The sequence below is a fragment of the Pochonia chlamydosporia genome, chromosome 4 (assembly GCF_001653235.2).
Source record: "Pochonia chlamydosporia 170 chromosome 4, whole genome shotgun sequence".
Lineage (NCBI taxonomy): Eukaryota > Fungi > Ascomycota > Sordariomycetes > Hypocreales > Clavicipitaceae > Pochonia > Pochonia chlamydosporia.
Genome location: NC_035793.1, coordinates 1,943,806 through 1,970,787, shown reverse-complemented (window position 1 = coordinate 1,970,787; position 26,982 = coordinate 1,943,806). Strand labels below are relative to the sequence as shown.

General features: G+C 50.3%; 7 protein-coding genes across 7 annotated transcripts; 3 read left to right on the top strand and 4 right to left on the bottom strand.

The window, feature by feature from the left end:
* Window positions 1-1,151: 1,151 nt before the first annotated feature.
* On the top strand, window positions 1,152-4,197 carry VFPPC_08026 (eukaryotic translation initiation factor 2c; the record flags this gene model as incomplete). The annotated part of the gene is made up of 2 exons (XM_018286797.1): window positions 1,152-1,508; window positions 1,570-4,197. The coding sequence occupies 2 exons, from the start codon at window positions 1,152-1,154 to the stop codon at window positions 4,195-4,197; spliced, it is 2,985 nt and encodes a 994-aa protein (XP_018143563.1).
* Window positions 4,198-7,691: 3,494 nt separating this feature from the next.
* On the bottom strand, window positions 7,692-8,445 carry VFPPC_08025 (hypothetical protein; the record flags this gene model as incomplete). Its single annotated transcript, XM_018286796.1, has 2 exons — window positions 7,692-8,152; window positions 8,238-8,445. The coding sequence occupies 2 exons, from the start codon at window positions 8,443-8,445 to the stop codon at window positions 7,692-7,694; spliced, it is 669 nt and encodes a 222-aa protein (XP_018143562.1).
* Window positions 8,446-9,439: 994 nt separating this feature from the next.
* Window positions 9,440-10,836, top strand: VFPPC_08024 (hypothetical protein; the record flags this gene model as incomplete). Its single annotated transcript, XM_018286795.1, has 2 exons — window positions 9,440-9,463; window positions 9,619-10,836. The coding sequence occupies 2 exons, from the start codon at window positions 9,440-9,442 to the stop codon at window positions 10,834-10,836; spliced, it is 1,242 nt and encodes a 413-aa protein (XP_018143561.1).
* A 721-nt stretch (window positions 10,837-11,557) lies between these two features.
* VFPPC_08023 (rRNA processing protein Nop9) lies at window positions 11,558-13,618 on the bottom strand (the record flags this gene model as incomplete). The annotated part of the gene is made up of 1 exon (XM_018286794.1): window positions 11,558-13,618. The coding sequence occupies one exon, from the start codon at window positions 13,616-13,618 to the stop codon at window positions 11,558-11,560; it is 2,061 nt and encodes a 686-aa protein (XP_018143560.1).
* Window positions 13,619-13,994: 376 nt separating this feature from the next.
* On the bottom strand, window positions 13,995-15,716 carry VFPPC_08022 (glutamate decarboxylase; the record flags this gene model as incomplete). The annotated part of the gene is made up of 4 exons (XM_022428591.1): window positions 13,995-15,116; window positions 15,203-15,247; window positions 15,332-15,619; window positions 15,711-15,716. The coding sequence occupies 4 exons, from the start codon at window positions 15,714-15,716 to the stop codon at window positions 13,995-13,997; spliced, it is 1,461 nt and encodes a 486-aa protein (XP_022284387.1).
* A 4,489-nt stretch (window positions 15,717-20,205) lies between these two features.
* VFPPC_08021 (RAS small monomeric GTPase) lies at window positions 20,206-21,015 on the top strand (the record flags this gene model as incomplete). Its single annotated transcript, XM_018286792.1, has 1 exon — window positions 20,206-21,015. One exon carries the CDS (start codon window positions 20,206-20,208, stop codon window positions 21,013-21,015), a length of 810 nt encoding a protein of 269 aa, XP_018143558.1.
* A 640-nt stretch (window positions 21,016-21,655) lies between these two features.
* On the bottom strand, window positions 21,656-22,435 carry VFPPC_08020 (ammecr1 family protein; the record flags this gene model as incomplete). The annotated part of the gene is made up of 1 exon (XM_018286791.1): window positions 21,656-22,435. One exon carries the CDS (start codon window positions 22,433-22,435, stop codon window positions 21,656-21,658), a length of 780 nt encoding a protein of 259 aa, XP_018143557.1.
* Between the last annotated feature and the right edge of the window lie 4,547 nt (window positions 22,436-26,982).

Genomic DNA, 26,982 nt, shown 5'->3' with positions numbered 1-26,982 from the left:
ACATATTGGCTATCGTTTACGTTTCAAATCATTGGTGTAACCCCAGGCTTCGTGATTATCAATGCTGATGCGTGGTGCAAACGGGTCACATCTGCAAGATGGCAACGATCCATGTTCACAGCAGTTGTGACTGACGTGTTTGAGCGCAAGCTGGGCTATTGTTGTCATTTTAAAAAGTCTTATTCACAGCTACCTACATAGGAGGCAGGGAAACAAATATCGTCAGATGATAGGGCACCCAAGGTATTATCAGAACAACCTCAATAGAATGGTAACCAGCCTCGCTGACCTGCGACATCAGGCCATGTCACTTCACGAATTCGAGCCAATAACAATTTGATTCAACCAGACTACAGAATTGGCTGCTAGTCAGCAAGGTGCAAGTGTCCAAAGCCGCCTGGCACCAACTGGCAGCTCGCAGGACTGTCAACCAGCTCCTGCCACCTGTCAGGCTATATCATAAAACCTTCCCCTTCGGCCACCTCCCTCCTTTCTTCTTTCCTTCCTTCCCCCTCACAACATTCACCTTCTGACTTCTGACCTTCCTTGCCGTCTTTATCATCAAGAACTTCTTCTCTCATCATCTCGTGCCTCTCAGAGGTCATCATCTCCTTGACTGCAAACGTGCTACTGCACAAACACGGGATTCTCTGCAACAAGCGAACCACATTTGTCTCACCTCCTCATCCTAGACTGAACTCCTCCTCGTAAGTCTGCTGTTATTTTGTCAGTCCTGCCGTTTGTGTGATCCTGCAACCTCTCTTGGGTGTTTTTGAACCGTGTGCAACTTCACGCACCACATTTTCACATCCCTCACGCTGTTGATTTTGTGGCGGCAAGAGAGAGAGGATAGCCCAAGTTTTCTGGTATCTCTACGTACCTAGCTTCGTTTTCCTCTACTGCCGTCTTGCAGGCTGAAATCATGTCTGAATCCATTCTGTTGGAGCTTAAGCAACATGCGAGCTGACCTTGTTGGTTTGACAGATTATTCGATACAAGCGTCTCTCAAGCGTTGTTATCTTAGCTTTCTTCGTTGTAAGCTGGTAAGTAATTGGTTTCATCCGTCATCAGCAGCCCATGGCTGTGTCCTGCCCATTTTTCACCCCATGTTACTAGCTCTTAATCATCTAACATCCTCTAGAAACACCACCATGTCCGATCGTGGACGCTCTCCAACTCCCTCCGGGGGATCAGCTGGATCTCGCCGCCCGTCTCAGGGCCCACAGAGCTCAGCTCCCGGAAGTCGCACCGGATCGCCTTCGAGGCCAGGTCCAGGCTCTGGATGGGTTGCTGGTCCTGGCTATGACCCTGCCAAACCTGCGGGACAGCCAGACAAGGGAAACACCAGAATGGAACTTCCCCCAGATGCCTATGTCACCGACGCCCAGAAAGACATGTTTGCCGCGAGAGGTAATAGGTTCAATACTGAGGGCAGCAATGCTGTCGTCGAAGTGAACCAGTATCGAATGAGGAAGTTTAACTTCTCCAAAAACATCTATCAGTACGATGTAAGTCACGCCATATCTACTTCTCTATTGCATGTACGGGACTGCGTTTAACAAGACATAGGTGGTCATCTCTCCGGACACTGAACGGAAGGCAGCATTGATGAAAAAAATCTGGACAAACTCAGCCACCAAAGCCGCGCTTCAAAAGTATTCATATGAGATGTGGATCTTTGACGGGCGAAAGCTTGCCTGGGCTCCTGGCAAGGTTGATCGTGGCGAACTTCGCTTCACAGTCGACTTGGACGAAGGAAAGCGACCTCAAGGTGCACCGGTGCGCGATGGCGCTCGATTTCATGTTACCCTGCGAGCCACCACGGAAGTGCAGGTCAGTGCGATCCGCGGATATCTTGACCACAAAGTGCAGTTCAACTCCGGCGTCCAAGTCGCTTTGAACTTTTTGGATCACCTGCTCCGCCAGTGGCCGTCTCAACATATGACGGCCATCAAAAGGAACTTCTACAGTGATACGGCACAAGGCAGGCCACTTTTGGATGGCCACGTCCTTGAGGTGCACAAGGGCATATATGCATCTATTCGCCTCAGCCACAACATTGCTCAGGGTGGAACAGGCCTCGCTCTGAATGTTGACATTGCCAACACAGTTTTCTGGACTGGACCACAGCCAGTAGATCAACTCATGTGTAATTACTTGGGTATTTGTGATCGAAGATGGAAAGGCTTAAATCCGTCGACTATCAGTCAGCACCTTCGGCCTGTGCGAGATAACAAAGGCAGAGTGCAGTCTTCGGAGGCTTTCAAGAACCTCCGGAAGATGAGAAAGCTGAAATTCACTATCAAGCACCCAAACAGGCCCAAAGAATTAAGTGAAAAAGTTCATACCATCATGGACTTTTCTTTTGATGAAAAATATGGCCCTGAAGGTGCTACGGCCAAAACTGTCACGTTCGAATACAATGGGTCTCAAATCTCTGTTGCCGACTACTATAAACAAAAGTACAAGGCACATCTCAAATATCCCAGCCTGCCCCTTATTTTTGCTGGCAAAGCAGGGCACATCCCCATGGAATTTGCTCACATTGAGTCGATGCAACGGTATGCGTTTAAGCTTACCCCAGATCAAACGGCAGCAATGATCAAAATTGCCGTTACGCGTCCTCAACAGCGACGGGGGGACATTGAAAAAAATTACCAGGGTCTTCAACTCACGGCTGACCCGTACTTGAAAATGTACGGTGTCGAATTTGAGCCGACGTTCACCAAGACGGACGCCAAGATTCTGCCAGCCCCTCAAGTAAACTTTGGTCAAGGCAATGCAGACCCTAAGTTCGCTGGCCGGTGGGATCTTCGCGGCAAGAAGTTCTGGAAACAGAATATCGCGCCTCTGCAGAACTGGGGTTTCATCGTTATGGATAATTGTGCTAATTTTGGGCAATTGCAAGCTTTTGCCAAAATGTTCCGAAGCACATTCCTTGGGCATGGGGGCAAATGCCCTGTTGATGCAGTCTTGTTGAACGTTCCCGGCAACATCAAAAACGACATCGCTCAAGCTATGGCTTGGGCACATGGTGAAATTTGCAAGCAGAGAGGATACACACAGTTGCTCTTCGTGGTTGTTGGGCACAAGAACAGCCCTCATTACGAACGACTCAAAAAGTCCGCAGACTGCAGATTTGGTATACTTTCGCAAGTCGTCAATGGTGCCGCTGTTGTGAGCAACAATGGTCAGTACCACTCCAATGTGTGTATGAAGGTCAACGCAAAGCTTGGAGGTACGACGTCTCGTACTCTTGCACCGTGGAAGAGCCAGCCAACATACTTCCCCAAGGATCGTCCAACCATGATTATCGGTGTTGATATCTCGCATGGTGCACCTGGAGGTGGATTGCCATCAACAGGTGCGATGACCATGTCTGTTGACCGTGATGCCAACAGATATGCCGCCATGGTCGAATCGAATGGCTATCGCGTTGAGATGTTGACGTCCCGAAATGTTCACTTCATGTTCGGGCAGTTGTCTAAATATTGGATGGCTGGTCACGATGGTGCTTTCCCGAAGCACATTATCTACTTCCGAGATGGGGTTGCCGAAGGTCAGTTTGCCCAGGTCCTCGATCAAGAGATTCGAGAGATCAAGCTGTATCTTCGGGAGAAGGCACCCAATGCTCCATTACCCAAGTTCACGGTGATTGTAGCTACCAAGAGACACCACATTCGCTTTTTTCCCCAGAGAGGCGATAGAAATGGCAATGCGCTCCCTGGCACCTTGGTGGAGCGTGAGGTCACGCATCCCTTCATGTGGGATTTTTATCTCTGCTCTCATGTTGCCATTCAAGGTACCGCCCGGCCGGTTCATTACCATGTCATACTCGATGAAATGGGTGTTCCGGTGAATGACCTACAAAAGATGATTTACCACCAGTGTTACTCTTACGCTAGATCAACAACACCAGTGTCGCTGCACCCTGCGGTGTATTATGCCCATCTGGCTTGCGCCCGAGCACGAGCGCACGAGAACATTGCAACTAGCGAAGGCTTTAGGGCTGGTGCCAAGGGACATGAGATGATTCGCGATCAAGTTGCAAAGGGTCAGACGCTGGGAGGCCCGCCACGAGGAACGGATGCGCCGCCTTTGCTCCAGCTTGGAGGAAAGCCAGGGGGAGACAAGCCTCCAGCTGACGGCGAACTTCGGCAAAGGGACTTCTTTAGAAGCACCATGTGGTACATCTAACGGAAGATGTGGAATGGCGTATTTGGTGTGCGATGCGATTAACAGGCAAAAATAAAAGGGGCGACCGGTTTGGCTGGAGATGGCGGCGGAGGTCTTTTTAGTTTACTGCACTTATTTACTTTGCTAAATACAATATCGTTCAGCGGCCTGGCTTCACAATTTTATGTCAGTGATTGAATACGGGTGACAGGCAAAACCACCACAGGGACTGTCAGACGTGACAGTACGGGATGTCTTGGGACCAAGTATAGCGACAAAATTAAGTTATACCCGTATAGTCGGACGGCTTCGATGTTCTCTCCTAGTCACGGATATGCATCACTTGCCTACAAGACGTGCCTCCCTAGGTACTCATAAGGCAGCGAGGACCTGGTGCAATGACACTCTCTCCTACCCGAGACCGCTACGTTGAATATTAAGAAAAGCCCACAAGCATCGTGATGGCAACCAGAGGTAAGTGCGAATATCTGGTGGTAGTCCGAAACAAAAAAAAAATGACGTACATTCATCGGCAGGGAGGGTCCAAATAGCACGGTAAAAGTGTCCCGAACAGAAGTGTCGTAAAAGTGATTCAATGTTTCGGTGGGGACTGAGAAAACATGGGATTTCTGGGATGATGAATGAGGTGGCGAAAAGACACGGCTGTGATCTGAATTGTGGATTTTGTTAATTTTGTGGGAAGTCGAACTATTGATGCGTTGTCAGACTGTGACAAATATTCGGCATGGGAGATATCCATTCCCGTGGCATGGAGATCGGTGAAATATGCGGTTTTTGAGGTGTTTGTGGTGTCTTGCCACTTTGATGATCGGAAGGAACTGCCCTCCAATCGGGTAAGGTACCTGGATGTGGAGACCATGGAAAAGTTGAAGCCCGATTCTGTGAGGGTGGGTGATGTCATTTCTACGTATGGGTTCATGGTGTCTTGACGGTAGTTCGTGACTGGACTCCGGGCGGGACGATTACAACGACGATGCGAGCTAAGAGCTTCTGGAGCGATTCAGAAGATGATAGGGTCCCTTAGGCGTGTCGGGGCTGGTTGTTAGTCTCATTGTATTTTGGTGAGCAAGTATCCTGACTTTGGAGGATACATTGTGTGTGTTCCTACGGCGGAGTGAAAAACGCAGTAGGAAGTTCCATAGCGTGGTTATGGGCTGGTAAGCAGTGTTGCTGGGTTTTGTTATTCCCGCCCGGGATTCCGCAAGTTTCAACAAAAAAGTTTGCCTCCCAAGTGCACATCGAAATGCGACAGAAAACCGGGTGTGATGGGGATGGGAATGTGAGTTGGGTTCAGTCAGCCACTGACGCCACAAGGAGGGGGAGTTGGCTGGAGGAGCTTCTCATGATAGGCAATACTCGGCACAAGCAGTGAGGGGAAGATAAACTGTGGCTTCGACAACCTTTTTGGGGTCTGAAAGCATCCCAATGTCAGCCCATCCCAGATATTAGTGGTTCGGAGGATCCATGTCTGGGAGACTGGGTGAGTGGCTGAGCAAGTCTGTAATGTGCTGTCTAGAAAAAACTTGCTTCAACATGGGTTGACGCAGAATTTTGTGTCGAACAATGAAACTCATGCGGTGAGAGTGCTGCATGCGCCTGGTGGCCGAAACTAGGAATCTAGTAATCAGGGGTTCAAGCGTACAGTAGTTGTTGGGTCGGCTACAAACCGATTGATTGATTGATTATTGATTAGTATGGTCTGCTCTGCTGCGTAAAATGTTATCGCCGGTTGCCAGAGACGAATAAAGGTAGTATTCGAACGGAGAACTGGAGCTAAAAGCTTGATTGAACCCGACATTACAGGTAGGGGAGCATCGGTACTGGTTATAAAAATGTCCAATGGGTTGATTTCATCACGGTTGCCGCAGGTGCTCGTCGCTAGCTTTGTGCATTCTCAGCAAGTTAGTACTCCGTAGAGACTGGATCAATCTCTGAGATGGTAATCAAGTAATCAATCAAGTTACGCCATGCTGACGAGAGATCCGCGTGCCATGGTAATTTGCCGTGCCGGACGAAAAGTTCCAAATACATACAGTAATCACAAAACCCGAGAAAAAGGGTCTAAGCAACACCGAAAATACGCGGAGTGCAAGCGTATCAAGATGGGTATAATGGCCAAGCCATTCAACATTCACAATGCTGCCGGGTCCATCTTTTTGGGGGAAGAGGTGTGATGGTACTTTCGTGGTACCGTGTCACTGGGAAGTCGGACAGTTGTGGTTAACATCGTTTTGGCGAGAACGTTGAAGGGATCGCATTGGAAGCTGATTACATCACCGGGGAGCAATCCTAGGAACTTGATGGCCAGTTGGCGCTTGATCATCCCATTCATCAGGCTCTGCCAAGGGGATCAGTTGATGTACACGGAGTGTGCAGAATCGCAGAGGGGCCAATGGAGGGGCCCGGAGCAGAATGTCCGGACCACTTGCTCCGGCTGCACTCACTCATCAGGGAGACCGCCATGTGCCATGTGCCACAAAAAATGATGGGCATGAAACGTCCATGTCAGACCAGACACCTAGGTCCCTGAGCAGGGTAAAAAGATCAGGCAAATAGTGAGCTGCACACACGTAGGTGACAACTTCTGAGGTCGCTTTTGCAGAGATAGGGCATGATCTGTAATGTTTCCACCATGTTGTAGTGGACATAGCGATGCAAGGAGCGACATATTTTTTGTGAAGAACTTCCATCACAACAGGTGTCTGGTAGTGGCAGCTGATGTTTGGTCGTTTGGCAACGTGAACAGAGCGAGTTTGGTCCATGTCTCAACTGGCACTTGCAAGGAAAGTGACCCGAAAGTCTGGGGCAGCCTGCAGGGATGCGCGGTTGGCGCCCACTGTCAGACCGGGGCCAGTATTGATCCTTTTGGTTGCAGAATCAAGGAAACAACTTTCAACCTTACTACTGGTTGCTTGGAGAGGTTTGAACAGAGTTGTACATGCAGGGTTAATGGTCAGATATTCTCCAAGCAGAAAACGAGATGAACAATGTTGAGCGGAGAAGAATGTCCGCCTGCAGGTTTGATTTTCTCCTTAGGGGAAATTCTTTTTGGTTCTTTCCAAATTGTGACACGATTCATGGAAATGCGTTCCTGCCCAAGAAATGAATGAGTAGGACACATTTCGACATATGGAAAGAGCTAAAGAATGGAGGTAGGAGCACCCTGGGCCAAGGTAGTGCCTCTCAGCATCAGCCATAAGATGTTAGGCCTGGCTTGGTCAAAATTAGATGGCTCAAAGCTGGTTAACTTGCTGTCAACTAACCAGAACCTTCTTCGCCTTGGTCAAATACCGTACGTGTAAGGGCATGTGCATATCAATTCATCCCTGCGAACCAGAAGGATTGCTGGAACAAACATGCTGGCATGGGAGGTTTGGGAGGGTTCTTTGGAGGGTGTTGTTGTGTCAACTTTCCAAGACATGATCTCCGTGCCCGTAGAACTGGGACACGGGAACATTGAAGCAAGGTCGCACAGTCCATTCCTGATGCGACTGCTATCTCGATGTACACTGTCTACGACATGTTGCCAATTCGGAAAGTCGGCCATCGCCAGTTGTCTGCTGGGATCGCTCCCCATGCAAGCTCTGATTAGAATATGTCTCCCAATTGGAACATTTGGAACGGTTGGCGCCTAAAACAGGCAAACCGCTAAGCCTAAAACTCTGCGTGACTGTTTTGGTCTGGCGTTCTTCGTGCCAATGGGAAATCCAAATTCTAACTTTCAGAAGACGGAGTCGGCGCCGACAATCTGTTGCTGGCTGTGGCAAGATGCGGTACGTGACGGTGCGTGACGTGGAAAGTGATGGTTGTGGCTGTTTTCTGAAGTGAAGAGGGGAGACAGGAAAAAGGCAAACATCTGGAGTCTCACGGAAGGATTGGTCTTGGTAGTCCCTCCCTTCTCTGTTGCTCCAGTCTGCTTCTGTTCTCAACTGGTTTGGTTGGTACCCTGGAACTGCTTAAACAGGGAAGGGCGTCGAAAAGTGGGACACAAGATACAACTGAGCTACCTGAACTATTTGTGCACGCTAACAACTAGAAGCTTGCAAGCCACCTGGCCAGCACCAAACCAGACACTGCACCTGCACCAAGCCTGCACCCAACCTGGTCAGACCTTGGAGCAAGCCAAGCTTGCACAAAGCATGCATCCAACCTGGCAGGGGCTTGGTTGGCTGGCTGGCAAGCTGGTTCACAAACATCGAGATCGATCACCACACCCATTTCCCGATCATAGGTCCTTCGATTGCCCATGGATCGAAACAGGCACAGCTCCAAACTCGCTCAACAGTCGTCCATCTCCGAAACAAGCCCATCTTTCCCGGAGCAATAGCAACGAACATGGCCATGGTTGTGGCAGCGGCACCGGCTGGTGCAGCCAGAGCGTGTCTGGTCTATTTTGTATAAAACCTTGGCTATTGTCCTCGCCCGTCACTACGCCCTCCCAACGTTCTTGTTTGAATGATTTACTTCTCTAGTTCAGCTCGTGGAATCTTAATCCTTCTGATTCGAACAAGTATTGATACTTCTCAAAGCTCTCGTACTATCAACCCAAACCTATCACCAAGCAACCAACCAAAACTGGCTACTCCGAACCTACGTGTCTGGGCTTGGCTGATTGCGTGCTGCCTGACATCGCCAACAAAGCGATTGCAACATCACTTTTTTTCGTCGAAACTACCCCTCGATTAGAGCCGCTACTACAAACCAAAGTGGTACAGTTCGTTGCGTAGCTCTTTCTTGAGCTTGACTCTCCTAAAGCCTTCCCCAACAGGTGCCACCAGGCCCAAAGCTTAACTTAACCTTGAGCCTGCTTTCCGAAGAACCCGCAAGCCATCAAATCGAAAACAAAGAGAAGGCCAAGGCAAAATCCGTAACACGAAGCAATAGTGGCCTGTTTTTCACTTCTTTACCTGCCATTTTAAAGTTTCGCCTTCTACGATTTCGGAATCGAAGCAACGAACGACGTGTCAGTACTGATACTTGTTGTTCCCGGAAGAACCCTGAGAGCCCCAACTTCTGCATCCGAATACACGCTGTCATCTTTTTTGCGCGAATATAAGACGCTTCATTGCCTCCGCTAGTACACCAGTGCTATTAGAGCTCCAGTGTGTGGCCACGGTGCCCATTCCGGCAGCATAAAACACACATTCACAATATCGTTGCAATAATATCCAGGTGCAGGAGATTTGAAGAACACAATATGCCGAGGAAATCAATTGATGTTGGAAAAACCAACGAGTCCATCATGTCTGACATGGGCACACGCAAGGTACGTCGGTGTGGCCTTGCACACGAGATGGCCAATGTTTTATTCCCACCATCAGCATAATCGTGTCCCCTTCTTTAGCGCCCCGCCGTTTCTGGTCTCCTTCTTCCCGCTTGTCTCGTTCTATATTGGTGCCGACACTAACACTTTTTGCATAGACGGAACGCTCTCACGAAGAGAACCAAGAGCGAGCATACATTGCCGCTTCGAGGAGAGCAGACCGCAGCATTGAGGCTCGAGTTCAGTCCGCTCGCCAAGCCAGTGAGATTCACAAGAAACGCACTGGTAAGGGATTCAAAGTGAGCGAGGAAATCGTCATGAAAGAGGAAATGTATGAGGAAGAGGATGATGACATGCCGCGCTCTATCCATCTTCTCAATGCAAACATGCAGACCCCAAGCGCGGATATGAACCTTCGACTGGAGTCGTACCTTGCCAACAAAGTCGCCTTCTCTCAAGCGTTAGCCCAGTCTAACATGGCCTGGCGAGATAATGAGATCAACCGGGCGTTTGCTGAGTCGTTCCCCAACGCTGCATCCATGTCTCCTCCTCAACATCAAGCTGGCTCTCAGGCTCTAAATATGCTCAATTCGGCCATGTATCCCCAATCGCCAGAAAGCTATCCTCCGACAACAGGGTACTCTCCACAAGGATTCTCCCCTGCGACAATGGCTGCGCCTTACTCGCCGACTTCATGCTCGCCAGGGCCCGCAGCTTATTCCCCAGCATCAGTGTCCTTCTCTCCATCCTCGGTACCGTTCTCTCCAGCGACTATGCCTGTGTCCATGCAGCAGTCTTCCTTTCCATCGTCTATGACATATCAACCGACAATGAATACCAACAGAAGGCGTTCGCAAACCTCAGCCTCGACGCAAGGGAGACGTAGACGATCAAGCAACAAGTCACCTCCTTCGCTAGGAGGGACGGTTGGTACTCCAAGTTCAGGATTCCAAACTCAAGCAGCTACTCCAAATTTGGACAATACTGTTACCGCGGATACACCAATTGACTCGGTTGAATCGATGGCTGTGCCTAGCGGATCTGTATTCACAGCAGAACTACCTCCAGAGGCCCGCATGATATTAACCGGAGTTGGCGCAGACGATGTTCTGGACCAGACTTTAGCCGGCCAAGATTTGATGTTTGGCACCGATGAGAGCGCGAAAGCGTGGGGAGAACAGATGCCCTGGGAGACGTCAAGTTATCCCCAAGCAGGCCAAATGGAATCGGTTGACCCAGAGTTGATGCCGGATTTGTACGGAAACGGCACGCCGGATTCAATGCCGTCCAAGTGTGCCATGCCAACAGCCGCCGATGATGAGGCATGGGCGACGTTCATGAACGACTCCATGTTTGCCAAGGAGCCCCAGCTGTAATGCTGGGGGTGTGTAAAGATTGTACGAAGAATGTGTATGAATGGATTGCACGGATGGTTAATGAGTGAATGATCATGATACCCAGATTATTTTGCATGCGTCTGGGGTAAATGGCAAGCGATTGGTATTTTTGAAAAGAAACCGTTAGAGTTTTTGGCATTGAAATGGTTTGGCATCATGGTCATGGTAGTAGCGTTGCGAGCAGGCTTCTTGAAAGGCATTTGGGGGTCGTGGTGGTTGTAGTATGCTTTGAGCCGGGCTCCAGCCCTCTGCGTTGTCATACATATCTAGTAATTCAATATTGCATAATGTATCAAACTTTCTTGCGCACTATGTGTATTGCTTGCTTGTTTAGGTTGGCGCCATGGGCAGTGGCTTACAACGGGTTGGCTCGTAGCTAAATAAGCGGCTTCTAGAAGGTGGTGAGGTTGAAGCTCGAAGGTATCGAAGAGTGAAGTGCGATGACGGTATCGTTCCTCGCAATTGTTAGATTGCCTACCCAGTATGGAAGTTGATTGTTATTCTCTTTTAATCAGTTACATGGCCCTATCAAAGGATATTATCATAATGAAGTGTAGTATAATCCCCCCTTGGGACAGATCACGAACTGCAGGCGTACACAAGACATGAAAACATCATTCCAGAAAGTCAACCTTATTCAATGCATCCATACAAGTCATCTATATACACTCAAGATGGGTATTAATTTTCAGCCCCCAATTCACTCCTCCTTCTGTTCCCTCTGTTTCTTCACTTTTTCTCTAGCATCCCCCTCCCTATTCACACTGGACTGCACCGGCGCATCAATTTCCCTCATCCAAGCCTTCCAATCACCCCTCCTTGTCTTCCACATGTCGCCCTTCCAAGTCCGCCATACGCTTCTCCCCATCCAACTTTCTCTCAGCTCAGCTTCTTGAGTCGCCAGACGCTGCATAATGGATTCCTTGACGTGAAAGGGGATACTGAAGTCCTTTCCTTTGCTGGGAATTTCGGCGATGCTATTGATGAGGTTGTGGCCGAATTGGGAGGTGGATAGCTCGTTCGTGTGGGGGGCTATGCTTCCCACGAGAGATTTTTGAAAGAGTGAGTTTTGAGAGGGTGTAGAGAGGGCGGTGGTGAGCAGTGTGACGGTTGGCATGGAGGTTGCAGCGAGGCGGAGGAGGAGCGGCGGTGGGAGGGCGAGGATAGATTCGTGGACGGCTTTGAGGGGGCCAGGGATGGAGAGGAGCGTGGTGAGGAGTTGAGCGCCGTGAGATTGGATGGCATATTCGTTTCGTGAGAGGGATTGTGCGTCTTTTGACTTGGGGGCGTCGGAGTCAGAGAGGTGGCAGAGTGTGGTGACAAGGTCGGCGGGCTGGGAGCCGCACCCTTCTTTGAGGTTCTTTATCAGTTTTTTTATTTGGTCGGTGGTATTGCGGGCGGAGCAGCGCTCGAAAAGCGTGCGCAGGACGTTGTATCTTGTTTTGGAGACGAGTTGGGGCACTGTCGGTGCAATCTTGTCTGCTGCGGTGATGAGGTCGTCTTTGCCGATGCGGTTGAGGACTTTGATGGCTGGGTAGCAGCTGATGTCGTTGCGGACGTAGCCTTCTATCCGGGGCAGAAAGAAGTTCTGGTTGAGCTGTTTGAAGACTTTGCCGGGACAGTGGGCGACGAGGGTCTCGATGAGGCGGGAGCCGATTTGGTCGTAGATCATGCCGTTGACGAACTCGGACGCTTCAGAGGATGGATCGGAGAGGGACTTGGGTGCTCCGGGGAGGAGTTGCTGGAGGAGAGTGGGCTGAGTGGGTTCAGATTCATCGGAAGACTTGTTCTTTTCGCTCTTGTTGAGCGTCATGTCTAGTTCCAGGAGGAGCTGAAGCGTAGGATTGCCAATGGGGTGCTTGGCGAGCACACGGAGACCAGTTGAGTCAAGGCTTGCAGTAGAATCGGCAATGATTTTCTGCACCGCAAGTGTAAACGAAGCTGGTACGGCTCGGAGACCCTTATTCTGCTCGTTGGCTGCTGCTGCGCCGGCGACGGAGATGTTTTCCTTCTTTTTGCTCTTCATGAGCGTCTTGACGGATATATCATCTAGCGGTCGGCCGGACAGAACCAACAGGAGGACTCGTAAGGTGTGCGACGCAAATCGATCGGTTATCAAAAAGGACAAACTGCCCTCGAGTTCATCCAGCGTCGCTAGGAACAGTTCCTCCATGGAAGCCTCGGGTTGGTGGTCCTCCGCGCTCGCGCCCTTGGTGTCCAGCATGAATCCAGCCAGCTCTTGCGTGACGATGCCCGCCGATCGGAGGAAGAGCGCTTCGCAGCAGTGGCTGGCAAATCGGTGCTGCACGAGGGATAGAAAATGGCTGCCGAATGCATTGAAGAGGTGCTTCTTCTGTGTCGTGTTTGACAGCTGGATCAGGCGCTCCATCAGTCGTGAGCATGATTGACTGCTCGCAAGTTTGAGCTCCTTGCCCTGGGCTTCTTTGAACACGCTCTCTAGGAAGATGTCTCGGTCTTCGGTGGTGGGGAATTGATTCAATTCGAGCATTTCGTCGGCTCTCCGGAAGTACTCCTGCTCCTCGTCGGCCAGCATGCCGAAGAATTCCCTCTCCCCAGGGCCATTTTGTTGTTGATGGTTTTCGTCAACTGGGAAGTCTTGGTAGTTTTCCTGGTCCTCATCTTGAGTGCGTTGGCGTTTGGACTCGTAATGGGGTTTGGTGCCTTCTTCTTCGTCTCCTCCTCTTCTCTTGCGCTTCCGCTCTTCGCGGTCGGCGCCTCTTTTCGTTCGTGGTTTGGGCATTTTTGCTGTGTTGAAGAATATGATCTTCCAAGGTGGTGGGGCGTTGAAGTTGCAGGTCGCCCAATTTTTTTTTCTGCAGAGGTAGCGATAAGGACTCTTATCGGCTTGCAGCTCCAAGACCAAAACGGTAGCCGGACCCACAATAATTCTGCCACAGACCGCAAGCACATGCCATCTTCATCAGTTATCCTGCCTCTGAGAAGTTAGAACCTCATCATTGCATGCCATGTATCAATGTATTGTCTATCCAAACTAAAATCATAATTTGCTGCGTTCTCAGATCGTCTAATCCATAAATCATTTCGTCGCTATACCCGCGAAAATTCCCACATTTTTTAAAAAGAGCAAAATGCCGCCGTCCAACATGTCATGTCCTCTATGCCACTTCCTTTCCCGCCTCTTCCAACGCCTTGGTCAAGCCCTCCACTGTGCTTGGCAATGTCTGCACGTTCACCACGATTCGGAGAAAGCTCCCTACATCGCCGGGAGCATAGTCCACCATGAATCCCCTGCCGATAAGTCTCTCAACAATAACCTGAGTGCGCTTTGTGTTGGTAGCAGCATCACTGGACAATTCCCCCCCAGGTGCGTAGTAGAAGCACACTTGAAGACAAGGAGGTGGGTTTTCAGATACCATGGTAAAGTTGCCCGTCTGCTGTACCAACTTGTACAAGTATGATGCCATGTCAAATGCGTGATCAATCTGTTTCTCGAAGCCATTGGCGCCATAGTACAACCACGCGAGCGCGACCTTCAAGCTGTCACCGCGGCGGCCGCACTGCAAGGTAAGGTCTGCCAGGTCCCAGATATCTTCGTCTGTGTTTCCGTGGAAGAGATATCCGGCAGCTGTACTGTTTGCCTTGTTGAATACATTCATGTCTGGGCCCAGCAAAAAGGAACATGTCGTAGGGGCGTTCATCATCTTGTGAGGGTTGATGGTGATGGAATCAGCAAGATGCGATCCCTCAACCTTCCACCGCTGTTGGGCAGAAAAGACGACTGGTCCGCCCCAACTGGCGTCTATGTGCATCCACAGACCAAATTCTTTGCAAATCTTTGAAATTTCCGGGAATGGGTCGTATGAGCCTCGGACTGTAGAGCCCGCGGTTGTGTTAACGTATAATGGCGTCTTTCCTTGCTCCTTGGCGCGAACAACCAGCTCGCGAAGGGCATCGGCCCTCATACTCCCGCCGTTATCAACGGGGACCTTCCATACACTCGATGAGCCCATGCCACAGATCATGGCACTCTTCTCAACCGAGTAGTGGCCATGGGCGCTGGTGAACACCACAAAGTCGTACTTGGCATCGCCATCAGTCTTGCAGTCCGGGTACAAGGTGTTTCGTGCAACCACCAGGGATGTGAGATTGGAGGAACTGCCACCTTGACAGGTAACACCACCAGCTCTCGGGCCGGCGAAACCAAATTTGTTAGCCAATGCTCGTCCCGTCGTCTTTTCAATAACGGTAAGAGCCGGCGAAACTTGGTAGACATGCAGCTGCAGTGAGTTTGGGTTAGTCACAAAAACAGCCATGGGAAGTAGGAAAGTTGCCCGATTGGGTGGACGATGGGACGGCGGCGTACGTTTGTATTGAGAACTGACAAGACAATGTCCGAAATAACACCAACCTGAAAGTAATAAATTAGCATAAGTAGACTTGGGGGGGTTTTTTTTTTATTTCCATCAATATTGGGTAGAGGAGCACAGCATACCGGGTTGTTACTTGAGTACAGTTTATCGAGGAAGCCTTGATCCCAGGTGTTGACGCTATACTTGAGCACCTTGGCAATAGCCTCCAACAGTCCCTCTTTGCCCTGGCCCTGATCGGGCAACATGAACTTGAGGTGTGCAGCAAGCTTTTGAGGCTTGACGGTATCTACTAGCACATTGTGCGGGCTGCCCGTGGCGTCGAGTGGAAGCCGGCCAGTCTCCCGATGGGCCGCGGCATCGTCGGCCGCTTTGACAAAGGGCAGAATTAAGTCCCGCACGGCCAGGAGAAGCTGTCAGAGAATTACGAGGTTAGCTCACATGCAACTGCAACTCGGGGTTCATGCTTGCCGGCGAGATGCAGCAGTGCATAATGTGGTATACTTGCATCATCTAACTCTTCCGCTCTGTTCAACGTGGATCCTTTGGATATGGACCCATTGGTTGCGTGTCCATTGGCATGGCCGTTTGTCGTCGCTGCAGTCATGCTTCAACTTTTTTGGTCTTTATATTTTCTTTTGTATCTCGTGTTGTAGGGTAAGGTGGCATGCAAATGGCCGAGACAAGAAAAAGATGTGTGGGGTGAATGGGACAGGATGAAAGTATCTGGGTGGGTGTGTCTTGCAGGTGTCTAACACAAGTCAAGAGTTACCCGCAGCGGGAGAGGGGCCAAAAAGTTTAGGAATTTGATATGTTATGTAAGAGTACAGTAAGAAAAGGAAAAGGAAAAAGAAAAAAGAGGGATTAAAAGGGAGCCAGGCAGAAAAAAGTAAAGTGAAAAGAGTAGGTTGAGCCGAGGACAAATGGGACCGCCGATTGCGAGATCCAAGCCCGTTTTTTTTTGGTCAGTTAAAAAAAAGTGGCGTCAAATGCCTGGGTCATATAGGACCTGTTTGGGATTGATGACAAAAGTTGAGTTGGTGTCAGCCGCGCCTTTGCCGGTTAATATGTGTCTGTATCAATTTGCGGGCGGTTTGATGGAAGGTAATTGTGGACGACAGAACAGGCAGCCGATGGATAAATCAACACTTTGTAGTTGCTATTTCTGGTGATGAGGCATCTCCTCGGCTCCATAGTGGTATTGTGCCTACCAACATTTGACAAGACCCTTCTTCCGGCCAGTCTTGGAATGGCCTAATGATAAGTGCCCAAATAGAGGGCACTACTAAGCACCTAGGTACATTTGGTGTTGCACACAAGGGAAGTTGTTGCACAGCAGGTCTGGATAAGGTATCAATTGATCTGATGTAAGTTGAGGACTGTTGGTGGTGATAGAAAAGTTGACAATTGCGTCATTGGTTGCGGAAAAAGGAAAGAGCATACCTCGACTAAACGATAAACGTTGATTGGTGATGCATCATGTGCGGTCTGGTCTCTACATACATGTTTAGAGACTGTCATTTTATCAAGCGTGCAGGTGACTGCGTGCTCATGCGCAGCCGGCAGCATTCCTATCCATAGAAATAAAAGCACGAGGGTTTTGTATTTCCTTCAAACCCACAATCACTGCTCAAGTTGCAGGTCGACTTGATTTATCAGCAACAAATTTGTACGATAAGAGCGAGGACAATCTGCCTGGCCTCCCAAGTACTCCGTAAACTTGGCTTCACCAGGACTCCCTGGTGTAACAAATGCAGCATGGCAATAACTCAGACGACAACCTTGTCCACGACGGAGCTCCGATTGCTCCGATTGAGCTCAGACACCAGCTGCCGGTGCTGGAGCCGGTGCATGTGCCGGCATAGAGCATTAAATTGCGTTTAATAAATGGAACGCACGTCTGAGCTTATTGATGGCTGTCTTATGCATATAGATGGATGCCAATGCTGCAACTGTCCTCGGCAACCCATTCCCCTGCTGCACAACAGCCAAGACGAACATTGGAAAGTCTTGAGTGAGTAGTGAGTACCTTCGACATCAGACGGAAGAAGTGCAAACTAGATAATATACTCCATACCACTCTCCGGGGCTGCCGAAATTACGGCCAGCATGTTCACGGGACTAACCCGGCTGGAAGGATACTCGTTGGACACAAAGTGTGTCATTCTCAATGGAGGATCTAGTCGGGTCTAGTTTCGCCTGCGAATATAAACTCGGCACAGCACTTTCATTGGAGTACTCTCCCATGCCTGGTGGATGGAATATTCAAAAAAGCCGGGGACAATGACCAGTGTTCATCTGGCATTCGTCTTGGCACAGGGAGTAGCCAGTCTGGCGAGATGCACGACATTCCTCCCTGGTGGCTGAATCGTGAGAACGCGGCGGGTTCATGGGCATGTTGCGGCTGCTGCGTGGTAGCCGACACAGAAAAGAAAAGAAACTCCATGTGCACTCTTGCACATGAAGACGAGTTGATGCAGAAGATATAATGGAAAGGCACAAAAGTCCTTGACAGAATCGAGTCATGCACGGAGTACGACTACCCCATATGATGTGCGTGCTGTAGGCAAATTGGTTTCTTTTGTCAGAGTTGACGTGTGGATGAAACAGATGGAATTGAAACAGCACCACACCACACCACACCACAGGACACCACACCACTCCCACACCCATGGCAGTGGCATTCATCCTCATCGTCGGGTTTTGTTCTGTCAGATCTCGCCTAATTCCATGGCATGTCATCGACGGGCTAGGCGCAGTATGCAGTCTAGCTCTGTTGTCTCTCACAGCGGCCCACCACACTGGCATCCCTTGAGCCTTGCCTTGCCTTGCCTTGCCTAGCCTGGCCTGGTCTTGTATCGTGTCTGGTCTGATCTTGCCTTGGTATTCAAGGTCTGGGGACAGACGACGATGCTTTTGTCGGGTTCGGGTTGCTTTTTCACGGGTTGTTCTGGAGACGTCCGCTAGGGAGGTAGCCGTGCGTAAAGAGAAGGTCAGGTTGTGGAAAGAAACAAGTCTTGTCGCTAAGAGTTTTGTTTGAAACTTGGTTTGGATGGGGCGTTTGCGATCTGGCCTCCGAATTTCTGTAGCAGCCATCCATCAATCATCCATTCATCCAGTCTCCTGTCTCCTGTCTTCTGTCAAGTCAGTCAGTCAGTCAGTCGCCTTTGTCGAGGTTGAGTTGTCTGATGAGCGGAGGTCAGTGCTCCACATTGAGACCAGATTGACCTGACTCTTGTCCTCCTGTCCTCTTGTCAACTCCATCAAGTTCCATCACCATGCAGTGCTTCCGATATTATTGACGGCGTGTCAGTTCTGTACTCTACTGTATGCGTGCAATACATACTTACAGTCGCCCCCATTTCCTTTATTGATTTCCTTGCCCCTCCTACTGTGATTGTGACGGTTACTTGGTTGTAGAATCACTCATACACCCGATGCGTGCTGCAATACCCTGAGTCCTTGACCCATTGCAGCCCTTGTCATGACATGACCCAGGACCTCGCACATCCATGCCCATGTCAGCACCCCTTGTCCTTGTCCGGTGGCACGCGCTCTTGGCTTGGTCCCCTCCTGCAGGCAGGGCGAACAGGGCGAATATTGAACCAGCCAGCCAGCCCTCCCAGCTACGAAAAGTTTGGTATGGAATACTTGACTGCATGTATCGGGCACGATGGAGCAGAGACAGATGGACCAAACACTTGGATGGAGCTAGCTTGCTGGTGGTGTCTTGTCAGCGTCAGGTGGAGGGAAGTGTACAAATAGTGTCTGGTCTGGTTTGAGAGTCTGGTCGAGTTCAATATCCCAGCCCAGAAGATGAAGATGGTTGAATGGTCCAAGTACTAAATACTTAAGTACTACTCCGTAGACATTCAGACATCAATTCCGGATGACTTGACAGGTCTGCTCCAAAACCACACACACCAGTTGACCTGACTGTAGCTGTTTTTTTTATTATATTGTCCCGGTGCCTCCTTCCCTCAAGTCCCCTCAAGTGTTTCCCCCTCCTTCCACCAGTTGACCATTTGCAGACTCTACTTACAGCTTCCTTCCATATTATCCCTCGCCGACATCAAGACCCTGCTCGGCTGCATGTGCGACAATCGGTCAGCATCGTTGGGCATTGTTTTATTCCGAGACCACCAGACACACTTGACGGCAGAAAGTGATAAGAGGTCGCCCTCCTTGCACCAGACTGACACGGTGCTGCATCTGCGTCCCACCAGAGCATCTTGAATTGCGCTGCGGCCAAGCTGCAGACTGCAGATTGCAGATTGCAGACCGCCCCCTCCCCTGGTAGCAGGCCCTGGCCAAAAGCACCAAGCCAGACCAGACCAGCCCAGAATTCATTCATACATATATTTACCCAGCCACGAACAGGAAGTCAGGAAAAAGCTGATCATTACCCACGCTGCCCTTTTGCTTGGACGCCACGCCTCGCGATCTTGCATTCGACTCGACAACTATTCGTGAGCCACCGCGCGCGACAATTCTCAGTTGCACGGCATATACATATATTTGCAACCAAAGACAGCATTTGCCGTCTTCCCTCTGCCTAAACATATTACGACGGACAGGAATCCCTGACAACCTGGGTCGAATAACCCTGCCAGTCGCGCCACGCTTTTTTGAACACTCAGACTTTCTAGACCTGGTCGATTGTCGGGTTTTGCGCCCAACCGCCGGCTATTATCGAAAAAAAAAAAGTAACCCCAGGGTGCTCGACCTTTGAAGAAGTTTGGTCGAGCCAACCATTTATTTTTGTTTTTGGAAAAGATTGCAGTCGACCACGGACTTCTATTTTCTTGATCTGAGACCTGGACCCAAAGCACCATAAAGACACCTTGTGCGCCTCTCTTCTCCTCTTCTCACCTGGCGACAATTGCGCAGCCAATCTTGTTGCTTGAACCTCGGGTTTTTGGTTTCATTTCGGCAAACTTGATTGCGATTGCTGGGAAACAGCCCTCCCCGGCCTCATCACGCGTAACCATCTCCAACCATGTCTTCACATGGTCACGACCAACAACCAGCCGTCCCAATCTCCATTACAATCTGTGGCGACGGCGGCTGTGGCAAATCCTCCATCACACTGCGTCTCGTCCGCTCACAATGGACATCCGAGTATGACCCCACGATCGAAGACTCCTACAGCGTCACCCGCCGCATCGATGGCACCACGTACCACCTTTCCCTTACCGACACCGCAGGCCAGGAAGAATACCGCGGTATGTGGGCATCGTCGAATTTGGGCGCTGATGCCTTCCTCATGGTGTATGACATTACGTCACGCGACTCTCTCGAGGCACTTCAATACTTCGACGACCTGATCGACATGGAAGCCGAAACGCGGCTTGACAATGCAGCACGCGCACGCCGCGCCGGCGTAAATCCGGGGCATGCAAACACCGGCACCGGAAGTGGTTCCAAAACTGTTCCCCCAGTCAAGATTGTCGCCGGTAACAAGTGCGACCTCCAGGAGAGCAGACAGGTTCCTGCGGCAATGGGCCTGGAGTGGGCACGCAAACGGGGCTGCGGCTTCATGGAGACGAGTGCCAGATTGGAAGTCAACATCGAAGAGACATTTGCCTTGATTGTTCGTCGAGTCGTGGAGAGAAGGCGCCTAGCAGAAATGGGGGTCATGGACAATACCGAGATGAATGCCCGCGGTATGACCAAGCCTTTGACTCCCTTACCAGCAGAGAGCGAGACGGAAAAGCGCGCCCCAGGACTACGGGGGCCAAATTTAAATGGCGACCCCAACGTCGGCCGCGGCCACGGTGGATTTTGGAAGAAACTACGATGCTGGTGAAGGGGTTGAATTTACGATCTTGGATTTCTTATGGTTTGGGTACATGGCGGCGGAGCGTTGCTCATATACTTTTGTTGACTATCACTCGATACGCATTTTGCTTTTCTTGTATTTCTTGAAGCCCACGACCGCGCTTTCCGAACTGGAAGGGAGTTTTTTTCGTTGTACATGTTTTTTTTCGACAGATACCATGGTTTCCGTTGGGCGTCTCGTGGACATTTAAAATGGGTTGGATGGATTTTTGTCGTACTTGGAAGGGCCCTATGAACGGTTTTTTTTTGTTTTGCATGAGCCAAGTCTTCTATATGGTTTGCTTTGTGGACGAATTAATGTCTTGGATTACGATGTATAGTTGAGCGGGCATTTGATGTAGCGCCTGACCGAGATTTATAAAGAAATATTTCGTTGCGATCAGACCTCACTGTCCTTAACGCATGCCACAAACCTACAGCTCTAGGTGACCCATGGAGACGTAACATAGTTGCATCTGACGCATCATTCAAATATAAGTAGTGTATTATGACCATTAAAGTCTTTGCTAAGCTTCCTCGCTTCCCCAAGACGCCAAAAGAAAAAGGACTCTGTCCCAAATTGACAGGTCCCAAAAAACGCCAGTACCTCTTTGTCTATAAAATTATCATCACTGCTTACTGGCAACCCAGTCCTTCCACTTTTTGAACTCGGGGTAATTCAGGCTCGCCTTCTTCCCCTGATAGCGCGTGACCTTCAAATCCAACGACTTCCACCTCGACCGGCCGCCCATCCAGCCTCCCTTGCGGATGAGGCTGTACAGGGTCTCGTCGTGCGTCCAGCCTTGCTCAGAAGCCACATCAGGCAGATACGTCGCGCCATAACGATGTCCTCTATCCGTAAACGACAGCCGAATGCCGTGGGTGCCAATCTCCCAGTCGTACGGGTCGTCAGCCTCCTCAAAGTCCGTCAAGAGCGTCACAGCGGCCTGCAGCCTGGGCAGCTCGGCCTTGGAGATGGGCGAGAAGCGCGTGTCGTGCAGCGCCGAAATGGTAGCGTACTCGGGCAGCCCTATGCTGAGGGGCTGGGACTCAAATGTGCCGATGCAGCCGCGCAGCGAGACGTCATCTCCGCGGACGGTGTTCCAGGTGACGAAGAGGGGAGCGGAGGATGCCCCCAGCGACAGTGAGGATATCGACGTTGCGGGCGTGGAGGAGGACCAGGCGGGTGATGCGGAGGACGAGGACTCGGAGGAGTCGGCGTCGGCGAGGCGACGCAGCGCTGGTGCTTTGGGGATGGGGCTTTTGGCTTCTGAACTGGAAGAGTCTGAAACGGAGCTCGTGTACAGGGCCCAGGAGGATTCGATCTCGCTGAGGGAGAGGGGTTTACGGTCCTCCAGCTGAGCGTCGAGGGCTTCGAAGCACATGAGGCAATGGGCTGCGGTGGCCATGGTGCTGGGGTGGTTGGATGGAGTGGAAGGACGAGGCTGACGATGTGGTTTTAGAACAGATGAGGTTGTGGGAGGGTGAACAATCTACGATAAATGGGAAAGAAGGGAGAATGTGATGAGGCGAGTGATTTCAACACCGTCGGCGTGAGTTCAACACAGGGAGAGCTGGGCGTTGAACAGAATCGCCGGAAGGTTGTGGAAGGAAGAGAGGTAGCTAAGCTTTTGGCATGGCAGAGCTGACCTGAAGTCTAAGCTTGGAGGCTTTTGGAGATGAGGAGTCAAGCTGCAGAGTTCAAAGCTGTTTGGTCAGGTCTGTCACGCAAGGTCATCAGGCTTTGTAACCCCACATGGACATAGGCAACCCCGCGATTGCTCAAGGCGGGCGTTTGACACGAAAGAGGCACAACGCAGCCCGAATGGGTGCAAGCGGCGCAGACGCCATGTTGGTGGGACCTTGATTGTGAGCCAATGTTGACGGTAGGGGTGGGACGGTTTGAGCCTTGTGATGGGAAGAGATGCGTGATGAATACGCAAATTGGGCTGTGGTGTGCGGTGCATGTGGGTGGAAAGGTAGACGCCAGAGGTACGGGGACGTTGATTCCATGGCACAAGGAATTTGTGCTAGCATTTGAGCCGTGAGAATAAATTAATTATTTTAAAATACTGTAAAGTGCGTAAATTGCCCGTAATTGTTGACAACTAGAAGTTATCTGGGCAAAATGACACGGCATTGCTGCCTTATTAAGCGTCTCCGGAATTTGTAAACCGCCGCGCTCCGCCAGGGGCTTCACGTTTCACCCTCACAATCGCCTTGATCACATCTCCAACTTGCAAACCCCAACACAAGCAGCATAACTGGCACTGCTTACACATTGAATAAACTGATGCCTCAATCGCTAATTTCCATCCTCAGGGCAACAACCATTCCTCTTCCGCCTCCTCCTGCTCCCGTCGTCTCTAACCGGAACTCCAGCCACGCGTGTCTGATCGTCTCACCTTCTCCCAGTCTGAAGCCTGAAGCACGCCTTCGTTTCAGCATGTTTTGACATCCATCTGCCCGCCCCTCGACTCATGTCGCTGGCCCAACTTTGCTGGAAAGCTTGTACGGAGGGGACTCGCCGTTCGCCAAGCTTTTATGACAAGAGCCCGGCCCCATTGCTCCCATGAACCTAGGAACGGGCGTTGGTTTCGTCATGCCTGGTCTTTGCTTTCCCGGTAGCTCATATACGTGGCCCCTGATTTGATGTGCATTGGACCGTGGCCGAAAATCAGCACGGGAAAGTTTGACCTCGTCGTCTGTTCGTTTTGGGATGAGTCTGGCCCGGTCTCAACTTGCTGGTGTTGCGGGACGGATAGCCCGCTGACAGTACGAGTGCCTTGGTTTGTGGTGCCTCGTTCGATCTGATGTTTGGCTGTGACAGATGGAGCATGGGGGTGTTCCTCCCATGTCCATGTCCTGAGAATTGCAAATACCTGGATTTCAAGGGATGCTGCCGAGTTCCCGGCGAGTGTATATATACTGCCTCGACTGCCTATCTTGTGACTTGTTCTCGTCCCTCGTGCTTTAATTCATTATTGTTTCGCAGTCATTTCCTATAAACAACCTTCAACTTTAGTAATCCTATTTCTTTGACGATACAAATCAACCAACATTCCTTTGGGATCCAACTCATACTTTCATAATGAAGTTCTTCGCCGTCACTCTCTTGGCTCTCGCCTCTGCTGTCATCGCCGCCCCTACACAGGGTTCGTAATAAATTCGGAATCTAAGTTGAGAGGAACGCAAGGCTGACACTCTGTAGGCAATGGAGAGCTCTTTATCCGCCAGGAATTCGTCGTCGACACTGACTCTCCTGCCATGACGGACCCGCAGGGCAACGTGGTTCCCTTTGATGCCACCAAGGTTAACCAGCCCAACACCGATGCCGGCATCTAATTGAATCGAGACGGGTTGCTGGTTTTGAAGTATGATACGGCCGGGTCTCAAGCCTAGATGGTATTGGGTGCTGGCGACGTTTTGTCATTCGTTTTTATTGTTCTGGTCTTTGGGCTTATCTACGGCTCTTTTGGGATGGGCTCGGCGCATTCACGTCATGCTTGGTGTTGAGACTGGATGAATCGGAGATTGATATCTAGATTTAGGAGGGTCACGGTTCGATTCAAATAAAAATGAATAATGACGCTTGGTTCCAGGCAGAGCCAGCGTTGGATAAAACACCTGTGGTATTCCGCTGAAATGTCTTTTTTATCTCTAGCGATATCTGTAGTACCTGTAGTGATGGGGTTTCTGTGAGCCCTTGTTTGCATGAATCCAGCATTGGCTTCCATCCCAACTGGGCAATGTGAAACCGGGAAACCTTCCCCTGAGGCAACGGGGGCCAGACAAGGATCAGACAAAACATGTACAGTCTGTGGTCAAAGGTATTTGGACATATCCAAGTATACACTAACACAGCTCAGTGTGCCTCAGCACACAACGCGATATGCGATACATTTCCTTGTTCAAATACTACTGACTCCCCCCCCCCCCCCCCTTTCCCACTGTAGCTTGTAGGAACTGTATTTATCCGGGTGCAAGGTAGTTGTCCTCGAACAGAGTGCACATTTGTACATTTTGCCATTTGTTGCCTTCAGGAGTTTGGCCACTACTGAAGCAAGAACTCAGCTTTCGGGATTCACAAGACATGTCTAGGCACGTCCAATGCTGTGAATCGTATTCTCATCATTGTTCTTGGTATAATCCCCCATCTGAATATAGGTACCTGGCTGCTGACAGGTTGATGCGCCTGTGGTGGAGAGTGTAAATTGGACTGCACGGAAATGTGCATTTTATATGTGAACGCATAATCTAATTGCTTGCACAGATAACAAGGTGTCAGTCTGGCCGAACTTAAAAATGAAAAGTTGTCTGCACTAATAGGACCCTTGATTCAACTTGGATTTTTAAGTCCCTTTTCCTCCTGATGTCACTGCTACTAGCACTTTCTGAGAGAAGTGTCTTTGTCTTTTACTTTGGCGTAAGCCTGATGAGGGCAGACCCTTTTCATCGCTCCGCGCTACTTATGGCAAGTATAAATTTGAAAATTTTCCCGCATCTGTCAAGTCACAAGGAATTCAGCACCAATGAATCGGTCTTACAATTTTGAATAAACCCTGGCGATTTTCTCCCCGTCGATGCCCTCTCTTGTTGGTGTGGAATCATGATAGAGCGAAGGAAGGCATGGCGAAACCATCATACAAAGCTACGATGCAATGAGGACTTTAAATTCTTAAGAAAGCAGGAGGTACTGTGTAAAGAGAAAGGATGATCCACCGGAGACTTCTAAGTTCCCTTCCTGGGGTACCTTGTGCTGCACCCTTTCCCCATCGTCTTCATATGATCGTCGTTTTGGAAGTAAAACAGACTTCATTACATAATACGCTTTTCGAGAATGTCGACATCTAAATCCAGCCACTCTTCATGTCACGTCAGGATCGATTAGACCACAACAAACCAACCGTCACCGACTTTTCATCGAACCACTTTATTTTCCAAAGGAAGTGACAAGAACAAATAAACAAACAAGGCTACCTTGCCGCACGAGCCGAACAGGCGCGCGTCAAAGGACCTTAACCTAATTCTTTTCTTTTCTATTTTCGTGCATGTTTCTCCTCTTCATGCATGTCAGAGCAATCATTCGGAGCTACCTCGACAGCCAAGATCCCCCGTGCACAGCCACTCGCTTCCCGACTTGCTCTTGCTTCGGTGGGAAATGGCCGATGGTAGCAGGAGCACCACATCTCCGCAAGAGCCAAGCCGAGTGGTTTCTACTCCGTCCAGACGACGGAGATGACTTCATCCTTGAAAGCCTTCAGACTGGCTGGGTGCTTCACCAGTGGCGGGTCTGGGGCTGACATGCGGAGCTCGAAATCAGCCCTGTTGGATCCTCTCTGACAGGATGCCAGTATTTTGATGCAAATCAGGTCTGTTCATTTGGCGACATGGAAGCTACTGTACTGAGGGAAGGAATTTGAGCTCATGGGCACCCTGCTGGGATGAAATGGCCTGCAAGAGCCTCACGTCCTTTGCGGCAGGCAAGGAATAGATGATCACACCGGTTCCCAGCCTAGGTCCCCAGACGCAGCCGGCTTCCTAGCGTGAAGAAAAGTGGCCTGGCCATGGCCATGCTCTGAGGTGAGACTCAAAATCTCACGACCCGCGTTATTTCCCAGGGTCTGTTTCTGCTTGCCCCCAGAACACAAGGTTAATTTGGATTTTTTTTTTTTGTTCTTTCTCCATCTCTATTCTTGGAATCAGGCATGAACGACAGGCGTCTGTACCCGCGAGTGGTCTGCCATTTCGCCCGTGTGATCACAACCAGAGTTGGTTGAGTGCGTTGTTTTTGCTCACTGACATCAAGTTGTGCAACCCCAACTTCACAAAGCGCGACGCGGTGATTGCTCGACCGATGCAGAAAACATCCAAATGCCTTTTGTCACAACCGGGCAGCCAATGAACGACTTTCCGAGTCAACTGTGCTCAGGTATCGGAACCCATTCTCCTGCAA